This window comes from Sphaeramia orbicularis, unplaced genomic scaffold (genome assembly GCF_902148855.1).
Source record: "Sphaeramia orbicularis unplaced genomic scaffold, fSphaOr1.1, whole genome shotgun sequence".
NCBI classification, from domain to species: Eukaryota; Metazoa; Chordata; class Actinopteri; order Kurtiformes; family Apogonidae; genus Sphaeramia; species Sphaeramia orbicularis.
Genome location: NW_021941681.1, coordinates 1 through 12542, shown reverse-complemented (window position 1 = coordinate 12542; position 12542 = coordinate 1). Strand labels below are relative to the sequence as shown.

The 12542-nt window shown below is 37.8% G+C and overlaps 1 protein-coding gene across 1 annotated transcript; it reads right to left on the bottom strand.

The window, feature by feature from the left end:
- Window positions 1-2232: 2232 nt before the first annotated feature.
- On the bottom strand, window positions 2233-10143 carry dnase1 (deoxyribonuclease I; the record flags this gene model as incomplete). Its single annotated transcript, XM_030130674.1, is given in 6 exon segments — window positions 2233-2326; window positions 4913-5006; window positions 5653-5794; window positions 5797-5806; window positions 7680-7792; window positions 10028-10143. Coding segments are annotated over 6 exon segments (541 nt in total), but the record flags the coding sequence as incomplete, so codon positions are not given.
- Window positions 10144-12542: the final 2399 nt, after the last annotated feature.

Sequence of the window (12542 nt, the reverse complement as noted above, 5' to 3'; positions counted from 1 at the left end):
AAAAATATATAAAATAAGAAATTAAGTGAACACAAGTGAATAAGAAAATGTACAAAATAATAAATAACGCATAGAAAATAAGCAAAAAAAGGAATAAATAAAATTGAAATGGAGTTAGATCAGTGCCAGTGGATGGACACACTGGGTTTATGTACATTAATAATAAATAAAATGAATGAAAATTATTTTTAAAAAAACCCAAAAACCTACAAAATAATAAATGTAAAAAAATAGCAGAAAAATATTAAAGTAAAACAAAGAAAGGATAAAACAAGCAACAAAATGGACAAAATAAGACACAAACTGAAGTAATTTAAAGACAAAAATAAAAAAAGGGGCAACAAAATTAAAAATAAGTAAATAAGAAATTAAATGAACACAAGTGAATAAGAAAATGTACAAAAAATAATGCGCAGAAAACAAGCAAAAAAAAAGAATAAATAAAATTGAAATGGGTTGGATCAATGCCAGTGGATGGACACTAAGTTTATGTACATTAATAATAAATAGAATGAATGAAAACATAAAAAAAAAATCCTACAAAATAATAAATATTGTAGAAAAAATAAGCAAAAAAAGTACTGAAAGTGGGAAAAAAAAGGATAATACAAGCAACAAAATGGACAAAATAAGGCACAAACTGAAGTAATTTGAAGACAAAATAAAAAAGGGACAACAAAATTAAAAATACATAAAATAAGCAATTAAATGAACACAAGTGAATAAGAAAATGTACAAAATAATAATAAATAACGCACAAAAAATAAGCAAAAAAAGGAATAAATAAATGAAATGGAGTCAGATCAATGCCAGTGGATGGACACACTGGGTTTAAATTTTGTTTATATTTAGGATTAAATTTAGTTCAGTATCATCTAAAAAAAGTAACTCATTATTGGGTTAAAATGTCTTAGTAAGGCCAGTAAAGGAAGAAAATGAACTCTTCAAAACCCAGAGCTCCTTTTGTGTCAGTTCCTAAAGGATTTTTCACTATATTAACATTCCCTAAGTGATTTATCAGCATTTATGAGAAAATAATCCTCTGTATTTGCATTATTTCAGTATAAATCAGTATTTTCCTACATTTAATTGGCTGATCATGTAGATGTTCATTAAAACTCAGAGTAAATTCAAAGTGTCTTTTTCAGTCCAGTCTGTCCTGAACTGAACAGAAACCCAGTGTGTCCGTCCACTGGCACTGATCCAACTGCATGGGTTTTACCAATTAATATTATTATTAATTCACCAGTACATATCAGTAATTCTACATAAAAACAAGTTCACGGCACATTTTATTTATTTTTGTGTTCAGTTTGGGCCTGATTTTTTAGTTTATTCATTTTTATTAATCATTTTGGATATTTTTGTTCATTTGTGTTTATTCTTTTTTTCTACATTTGAGTCACTTTTTTGCTATTTTTTCTATTGTATTTATTTATTTGAACTTCTTGTTCATTATTATTATTTTAAATACAAACCCAGTGTGTCCATCCACTGTCACTGATCCAACTCCATGGGTTTTACTGGTGAATCAGTGTTGTAGAAGATGACAGTGTTTCCGCGGTAACTACGGAGCCTGAATGTCCAAATCTGGTCATATCTGATGACCATGAAAAGATGAAGAACTGTATTTGACACTAATTATTGACATGGATTGATAGGATTAGTGGATCAACAGGAATTAAACAGTTTAGATCAGTAGATGGTTCTGGTTTTGGGGTGAACAGAATAAATACAGCATTCTGGATGTTATGAAATAATGAATTCTGCCCATTTTTCAAGTATTTTGCTAATTTCTGCTCACTTTGGAAATATTTATTCACTTTCATGCCATATTTCAAGGTTTTTTGGTTAATTTTTTCCCCTTATTTCCAAATATTTTGTTTTTATTGTCACTTTTCAAGTTTGGTACATTTATCTTATGAATAACTGAGGCAAAACTGTAATTTACACCCATTATTGACACGTATTGATAGAATTAGTGGATGAACAGGTATTAAACAGTTTAGATCAGTAGATGGTTTTGCATTTTTGGGTCTTTATGGGTTAAAAACTTGTCAACACAAGTTATTTTTGTTTTCTTCACTTCAGATGTAATATTATTGTGGTGACGTGACCTAATGGACCGTGTCACTGTGTCTACAGAGAGGAAAACATGTTCAGTCAATACACACACACTCCACAGGGTATTTAAAAGCTTTGATCGTTTAATTCATCCCTTCGTGGTGGAAGTTCGTCACAGCTGAAGGTCTGAAGTGACTCAGACAGATGGAGGTCGACCAATCAGCTTCACCTCCACTGGGAAGTGGTCGCTCACAGCCAAAGCCTGGAAGACGAGACGGGAAACATTCCAGTCAAATACACCGAACAACTGTGAAACAAACTAATATCACTGTATTAGAATATCATTAGTAGTTTTGTTATTAATTAAATGAATGAGTGATTTATTATTAAAATGGAACAGTTCGTATTAATGAACATTTACATGTAAATACGACAGATTATAGCCGTACGGTTCATTTCCATCTGGAGTCCCACATAAGTGGTGTCAAATACAGTCTTCATCTGTTCATGGTCATCAGATATGACCATATTTAGACGTTCAGAGGCTCCGTAGTTACCATGGAAACACCGTCATCTTGTCCAACATTGATTCACCAGTAAAACCCATGGAGTTGGATCAAAGACAGTGGATGGACACACGGGTTTATGTTAATTAATAAAAAAAATGAAAAGAACAAAAAGAAAATAAAACAAAAAAATAATGTGGAAAACTGGACTAAATGAAGTAAAAAAAGAATAAGCAACAAAATGGACAAAAACAGTCAAAATGTCATTAAAATGAAGAAAAATGAGCAATAAACCGATAAAATAATATCAAAAAATTAAGCCACAAACTGAACAAAATTGAACAAAAAAGTAAAAATAAACTAAATATTTACAAAATAATACATAATGTGGAAAAATTGACTAAATTAAGTATAAAAAAAAAAATAATAAAAATAAGCAACAAATGAACAGAAACAGTCAAACTGGTCATTCAAATGAACAAAAATTAGTAATAAACCACACAAAATATAAGTAACATATAAAAAATAAGCCACAAATGAACAAAATTGAAGAAAAAAGTAATAAACCATAGTTGGATCAGTGACAGTGGATGGACACACTGGGTCGAATATAACAAAACAATAAATAAAACTGAACAAAAACAAAATATTTACAAATAATAAATGTGGAAAATGGACTAAATTAAGTATAAAAACAATAAATTAAGCTACAAAATGAACAAAAACAGTCAAACTTATTAAAAAACACAAATTTGTAATAAACCAACAAAATAATAAGTAACATATTAAAAAAAAAAAAAAGCCACAAACTGAACAAAATTGAAGAAAAAAGTAATAAACCCATAGTTGGATCAGTGCCAGTGGATGGACACACTGGGTTCATATTCAGTTAATGATAGATTGGACTGAAAAAGACACTTTCTGTTGTGTTTTCATTGTTCTGATACAATAACAGTTGAATTTCAAGGCTTTGGGGTGCCTCAGGGCTCTATTCTGGATCCTGTTTACTTTGTATATGCTGCCCCATGGGTTTCCATTTTTAGAAACAACATCCAATTTCATTGTTTTGTGGATGATGTGCTAATCTACTGGCCCCTTAAAGTAAATAATACAGCTACAGTGCAGGTCCTATTCACCCGTCATCTTCTCCAACATTGATTCTCCAGTCAAACCCATAGTTGGATCAGTGCCAGTGGATGGACACACTGGGTGAATGTGCAGTTAATGATGTCTTTGCTGAAAAAGTCACTTTTTCATCAGTTTTCTCTGTTTCTGATAAAATAACCAACTTTGAACTGAGCTTTTAAGAACATCCACATGATCAGTGAATAAAATATAGAAAATACATGAATTCACTGAAAAATGCTACATACAGAAGACTATACTGTGATTCATGGTGATAAATTACATAAGAACGGTTACATTTGGACAAACATTCATTTGGGAACTCTCACAAAAGTAGCTCTGGGTCTTTATGGGGTTAAATATGGGAAAATACATGATTTACACTGAAAAAACAGAAAATACAGAGGATAATATTATAATAAAGGGTGGTAAATCAGTTATTATAGGTTAAATCAGTGTTTTCAACCTCAGGGCGGGACCCCATGTGGGGTCACCTGGAATTCAAATGGGGTCGCCTGAAATTTCTGGTAATTTATTAAAAAAAAAAAAAAAAAAAAAAATTAAAACTTACTAATAAAAATTTACATTATATAGGCTAAATGTTCTCTAAAATTAATGTTTATTTGCAACATAGTATAGCAAACTATTACACGATCAAAAACAAATTAATTTTAGCAAAAAAAAGTCTCCATTTTGAATGTCTAGGGTTGCCTGAAATTTCTAGTAATTGATAAAAAATTAAAACTTGCTAATAAAAATTTACAGTATATAGCCTAAATGTTGCCTAAAATTAACATTTATGTGCAACAAATTATAGCAAACTATTACACGATCAAAACCAAATTAATTTTAGCAAATAAAATGTCTCCATTTTGAATGTCTGGGGTCGCCTGGAATTTGTAATAATTTATAAAAAAATAATAAATAAAATTAAAACTTACTAATAAAAATTTACATTATACAGACTAAATGTTGCCTAAAATTAACGTTATTTGCAACATATTATAGCAAACTATTACATGATCAAAAACACATTAATGTTAGCCCAAAAAAAAGTCTCTGTTGAATGTCTGGGTTTGCCTGAAATTTGTGACGTTAAACGGGCTCACAGACCAAAGTTGGAACCACTGGGTTAAACAGAGAGAAAGATTCATGTGGGAGCTGACACAAACGTAGCTGTGGGTGTTTCTGGGTTAAAGGGTTAAAGGTGTTGGTACCAGCTGGTGGCTGAGCTTCAGGTCCGTCATGTAGTTGTAGACCTGAGCAGAACCAGGCTCCACCCCCTTCAACATGTCAGCAGTGACCACGATCCTGTAGAGACCAGAAGAAGAAGAAGACGCTGCGGTTTGGATGCATTCGAACGACGGGTTAAAGAAGTATTCAGACGACAGATGTGTGTGTGTTTTAGCCTGGAGGTGGAAAAAAATCTGTACATCTGAGTCTGTTCATGAACTGGGTTTATTTTAGTACACTGTAAAAATAATAATAATAAAAAACAAAACAAAACAGTAACATTCTGTCAGCAGGGGTGCCGAAAAAATACTGTAAAATAACAGAAAATAACCATCTCATAAAAATATGGTAATTTTCCATAATTAAATACAGTTTTTACCCTAACTTTACATGAGATTTTGCAGATTTTTATGACTTTTTAATGTTTACAATATTTACATGTATTAAAACAGTCAAATTACCTTATTTGGTATCAGGGTGTTTCTGATGCACAAGTTACACACAACACTATCCACTGCACCCCCCCCTTTGACTGATGAACTCAGGTCTGCTGTGTACAAGTCCAGCCTGTCTCACCTGTTCTCCTGACTGTGGAAACCAGTCAATGGAGGAGGTGGAGTCAACATCTGACCTTTTTTAACAGGATCTACTGTGTAAAAGTGGTTTAATGTACACAAACCCATATCGAACCGTGTGTGTGTGTGGTGTGTGTGTGTGTGTGTACCTGTCGTAAGCACACTCGGTGTGTGAGACGGTGGTGTCGGCCTCATTGCTGATCAGCCAATGGAAGCTCTGGTCTGTGAAGAGGCGGATCCTGTCCCAGTCTGAGCCCGAGACGTAATTACAGCCAGTGTTGAAGTCCCCAGAAGCACAATGTCCTGAACACACACACACACACACACATACATGTCCATCCCTGCTTCACAGGTCAACCTGGGGTTATTGTTTAGGATGTACCGATCCGATATTTCAGCTCCAGTACTGATCCGATAGCAGGACTGCTGATATCTGCTGATACTGATACTGTCTGATCCAATAGCACTGTTCAGTTCACTTTTATGACGCACAGAGACAAAGAAACTGGGAATTATTTAAGGTAATGTCAGTTACTTTTCACTCTAAAACTTCAACTAAGAAATACCCATAAAGAGTCTAATGTGTCACTGGTCGCTTTTCCATCAGACATCTGCACAAAACTTTACCCATATTTACTAAATGTCAAAATAACAGAAGTGCATAATGTCAGTTTTCCATTAAATCACAAATGCAATGATTTGTGTATTTATTATCACAAGATGACACGAGAAGTCATCCATAAACATGGTGACGAACACAAATCTGGTGTTGATTTACAGATAGATTCATTATTATTATATATTACCCCTCTGTCTCCGACTAAATTATAAAATAATTCCGTTTCCTGTGTCTTCACTTGTAAAAGTTCGTCAGCATCCCTTTTTTAAATTCACATGACTCTACTTGCAGAAAAAGCTCTTTCTGTTGCAGTTTTGTCTGAGATACTATTTGTGCAACACCCCAAAAAACCACCTCTTACCAGCGTAAAAACTTTTAATCGAAAAACGAGTTTTGGTGAAATTGTCTTTTTGATTAAATACATTTATTTTATGCACAAGTTTTATTCACGCAATTTGAAGATCAATGGAAAAGAGACTAGTGACTGTTTTAAAAACAAGTATCAGTCATTGGACCAAAACAGTCACGATAAAAAGAAATGACAATGAAAGTGTCTTTAACTGGTCAGGAAATAGAACGGCTGTACTTAAGAACATCAGATGAGTAAACATACAGGTGTGTGTGTGTGTGTGGTGTGTGTGTGTGTGTGTACAGTCAATCATTAAACTTTTGACCGTACTGAGAAGGGATGCACCGATACCACTGTTTTCCAGACTGAGTACAAGTACTTACATTTGAGTACTAGCTGATGAGTACCGACACTAGTCCTTAATAATCCCATTCCAGTTGTTCGTTCCTTTTGTAAATGTGCTTTATTGTCGTTGTCATTAGTCTGACTGGAACAAAGTGCTGCTACTGACATTTAATGTGTTGGAATGAGCGTTTGTCAGTTAATCCACCAGGGGGCGCCGCTCTGAATGAACCATACTGGACAAATACCACGAAGAGAGAGGAAAGTTTAATGAAGAAGAAGAAAGTCAGTAACATTGAAAACCCATTTATGACACATTTAAAATTAGAACTCAACCAATATTGATGTGAATTGAATCTAATTGGACAGACACATGACTGGGACCGAGCTTCAGCTGTTTCTGCTGTTTGGAACAACCTGGAAACTGTTGAATTTAAACTGAAACAGTCGGTCCACACATGCACACCGTTCAGGGTGCGTGGCCGAGGTTTGCGTTCTCTGAACACTTGTTCATAATGGAAACGCAAAAAGGCCAAGTCGAGTCGAGTCGAGTCGAGTCGAGTCGAGCCGATACCACTATTGGCAGTGCAGCATCACATCGTCATCGACCCTTTGCCGTTCGCTGCCTCTGCGATAAACGACTGTTACTGTTGGTTTCCTACAACCACAGATCTGTGCCACGATGAAGAACTCACCGTCACATCGACAGTGGCGTCGCAAAGTGTGCGACAAAGTAACGCGATGATAAAATAAGCACTTCAGATAAGTTACACGGATCAGCCCTTTTTTTTTTACTGATATCCGATAGTGATATGGGATCGGTACATCTCTGGTTATTGTGTGCTGGTGTTGGATGAAGTGGTTACGTTGGTTTTCCAGCGCTGGCGGACGTCCTTCACCACATCATAGAGAGCGTCCACTTCCTCCACCGCAGAGTCTGGAGACGTGTGCTGTGGGACGAGGACGAAGGTCCTGACGGCTGGACAGGGGACAGAGCGGGGGGGGGGGGGTATGTGGTTAGGCAGGTGTCCAATATTCAGGTGCATCAGATCTGTGTCCATATTAGGGCTGTGTATTGGCAACAATCTGGACATACGATACAAATTACAATACTAGGATCATGCTACGATATATCGGAATATATCACGATACTGTTAACAAGTAGGTGTAAGAAAATATCAGTTCCGCAATATATCGTGATATTTCATTTCATGATACTGTATCGATATTCAAAAGTAGTGCATCGTTATTGTAGGTATTTATTCAAATACAGATATGGCAGGGGTTCACGTTTTGTTTTTCTTTTTTCTTCATATTTTTTGGGATTCTTGAACTCTTTCATGTATATATTCACATGGGTTTTTTTCACTGTTATTTCTAAACTACAAAAGTACTATTGTGATATTGCAGGTCATGCATGTAGTTTTTTGAAATGGTAAGACAGTTTTGTTAAATAATGGTCATTTCCGAAAAGTACTTTTGATTGTCGGAAAGAGGCGGAGGTTCTTTTGTTGGGACTGTACCAAAACAAAAATGTAATGGTGTTGGATGATTCAGGGACTGTGCACTAATTCAAATTAATTAAATTAATGTTAAAACTGTATTTATCCAAATCCTGCATTTTAAGTTTTTATAGATAGATGTTAGATGTTAGATCCTGTTCTGATCAGATACAAATGTGTTTAGTATTATGCTGCCTTCAGTCCATCTATAACTGGTGTTCTTCCGTCCTTCTACCAGTGTAAATGCACTGGAATGTTCAGTCAGACCTGGGACTTCCACCCGTGAACTCGTATTAGATCCATGTTCTCCCAGTTCTGACGTCACATAGCAATGGCGCCCCCCCATGGATGAGGTGTTTATGCAGATTCTTTATTAAAACAAGGTATTGCTCTGATTATTTATCTGCAAATGTTCTGTATAATCAGCAGCTGCTCTAGTGTTAGCTAGTTTTCAGATCAATGAGTGGAAGAATAAATTAATACCAAATATGAATCCAAATATACAAATGACATCAAAGGTAGAACAGCTTCTCTTGCCTTATGCGTCGTTTTTCCACCTCGTTTCCCTCAAATAAGCAAAAAACGAACAGCTTTAGCCATAGAAATGACTGTAAATAAGCATAACAGTCCACCATGCTGGTTTGTTTACATCTAACTCCACAAGTCCTTGCGCGCAGGCAGTTTGGCGTGACTTGCCTGGAACGTTACAAAGTCGTGAGTCGTGGTTTGAAGTCGTGACTAAAGGGCTCAAAAAACAGCCTGGAACACAGAATTAGTGTGTTTTTCTGGTGTCATTAAATTTTCCAAGAAATAATCATTTAAAAAAGAGACAAAACAACCAAAAAAATATCACCTTGTTAACAGTATCGTGATATATACGAATATCATATCATGATCCTAGTATTGTGGTTTGTATCGTATTGCCAGATTCTTGTCGACACACACCTATATTAACAAGGCAATACTTTTATGGTTGTTTTGTCTTTTTTTTTTTTTTTAATGATTATTTCTTGGAAAATGTAATTACACCAGAAATCTGCACAAACACTGAACACATCTGTATCTGATCAGAACAGGATCTAATGCTATATCACAAAACTTTTCTATTAAAACTTAAAATGCAGGATTTGGATAAATGCAGTTTTAACATTAATTTAATGAATTTAATTAGTGCACAGTCCCTGAATCATCCAACACCATTACATTTTTTTTTGTTTCAGTTCCAACAAAGAACTAACATCTGCCTCTTTCCGACAGTCAGAAGTACTTTTAGGACGACTGAAACGACCATTATTTAAAAAAAACAGTCCTATCCATTTAAAAAAAAAAAAAAAAAAAACTACATGCATGACCTGTATATCACAGTAGTACTTTTGTCGTTTACAAACAACAGAGAAAAATACCCATAAAAATATGAATAAAAGAGCTCGCAGAATTCACAAAAAATACATAAAAAAAAACAAAAAAACCCCCAAAAAACAAAAATGAACCTCCACAGTATCTGCATTTGATTAAATACCTACAAATATTGATGCAGTACTTTGTAATATGAATACAGTATCATGATAAATTGTGGAACCGATATTTTTTTACACTCCTAGTCCATATTAGTTTATATTTATACAAAAAATAAATCTATTGTCCCCTGTCCCCCACGTTGTCCCCACGTTGTCCCCCATGTTGTCCCCCTGTCCCCCTGGTCCAGAGCCTACCAGGGTAGTTGGAGCTGAACATGACGACGAAGGGTTCCCTGCTGAAGGTGTCGGTGCCGCACGGTTCACAACCGTCATCATAGGTGTAGTTTTGAACCACAGAGACCGTCTGCTCCCTAGAGGACAGACAGAGGACAACCAGAGGACAACCAGAGGACAGGCAGAGGACAGGCAGAGGACAACCAGAGGACAGGCAGAGGACAACCAGAGGACAACCAGAGGACAGACAGAGGACAGACAGAGGACAACCAGAGGACAACCAGAGGACAGGCAGAGGACAGACAGAGGACAGACAGAGGACAACCAGAGGACAGGCAGAGGACAGACAGAGGACAACCAGAGGACAACCAGAGGACAGACAGAGGACAGACAGAGGACAGACAGACAGAGGACAGACAGAGGACAACCAGAGGACAGACAGAGGACAGACAGAGGACAGACAGAGGACAACCAGAGGACAGACAGAGGACAGACAGAGGACAGACAGAGGACAGACAGACAGAGGACAGACAGAGGACAAAGAGGACAGACAGAGGACAAAGAGGAGAGACAGAGGACAGACAGAGGACAAAGAGGACAGACAGAGGACAGACAGAGGACAAAGAGGACAGACAGAGGACAAAAGGACAGACAGAGGACAAAGAGGACAGACAGAGGACAGACAGAGGACAAAGAGGACAGACAGAGGACAGACAGAGGACAAAGAGGAGAGACAGAGGACAGACAGAGGACAAAGAGGACAGACAGAGGACAGACAGAGGACAGACAGAGGACAGACAGAGGACAGACAGAGGACAGACAGAGGACAGACAGAGGACAAAGAGGACAGACAGAGGACAGACAGAGGACAAAGAGGACAGACAGAGGACAGACAGAGGACAGCCAGAGGACAGACAGAGGACAGACAGAGGACAGACAGAGGACAAAGAGGACAGACAGAGGACAGATAGAGGACAGAAAGAGGACAGAGAGAGGACAGAGAGAGGACAGAGAGAGGACAGAGAGAGGACAAAGAGGACAGAGAGAGGACAGAAAGAGGACAGAGAGAGGACAGAGAGAGGACAGAAAGAGGACAGAGAGAGGACAGAGAGAGGAAAGAAAGAGGACAGAGAGAGGACAGAGAGAGGACAGAGAGAAGACAGAGAGAGGACAGAGAGAGGAAAGAAAGAGGACAGAAAGAGGACAGAGAGAGGACAGAGAGAGGACAGAGAGAGGACAGAGAGAGGACAGAAAGAGGACAGAGAGAGGACAGAAAGAGGACAGAGAGAGGAAAGAAAGAGGACAGAAAGAGGACAGAAAGAGGACAAAGAGAACAAAGAGGACATACAGAGGACAGACAGAGGACAGACAGGGGACAAAGAGGACAGACAGAGGACAGACAGGGACAAAGAGGACAGACAGGGACAAAGAGGACAGACGGGACAGACAGGGGACAAAGAGGACAGACAGAGGACAGACAGAGGACAAAGAGAACAAAGAGGACATACAGAGGACAGACAGAGGAAAGAAAGAGGACAAAGAGGACAGACAGAGGACAGACAGAGGACAACCAGAGGACAGGCAGAGGACAACCAGAGGACAACCAGAGGACAGACAGAGGACAGACAGAGGACAACCAGAGGACAACCAGAGGACAGGCAGAGGACAACCAGAGGACAACCAGAGGACAGGCAGAGGACAAACAGAGGACAACCAGAGGACAGACAGAGGACAACCAGAGGACAACCAGAGGACAGACAGAGGACAACCAGAGAAAACACAAAGACACACAGTGGACACATATGTGACCTGTATCTGATCTATTACAGACAGTTTGAACAGCACTAATCTGACCCAGACCATTGTCATATGAAAGTGGTCCTAATTCTGATCCAGACCACTTTCATATGTGGTATTAAATCTGACCTGGACCACTTTCATATGTGGTCTTAAATCTGACCTGGACCCTTTCATATGTGGTCTTAAATGTGACCCGGACCACTGTCATATGTGGTCCTAAATCTGACCCAGCCACTTTCATATGTGGTCCTAAATCTGACCTGGACCGCTGTCACATGTGGTCCTAAATCTGACCTGGACCACTTTCAGGACCTCTTTAGTGCATGTGGGTCACTTCAGGACCTCTTTATTGCATGTGGGTCACTTCAGGACCTCTTTAATGCATGTGGGTCACTTCAGGACCTCTTTATTGCACGTGGGTCACTTCAGGACCTCTTTAGTGCATGTGGGTCACTTCAGGACCTCTTTAGTGCATGTGGGTCACTTCAGGACCTCTTTAGTGCATGTGGGTCACTTCAGGACCTCTTTAGTGCATGTGGGTCACTTCAGGGTCACATTCAGTTCAGACTCAGACACACAAAGAAATCGGATTTCACCCAAAAAATGCTAATTGTGTGTTCGACCTGCTGTGGGCGGAGCCTTAGACTGGCGTTTGTGTTCGTATAATCATCACTGAGTCCGTTTACGTTCACACCAAAACTCCGATCAGTTTCTGATTTATGGAGTTTTTTGATGA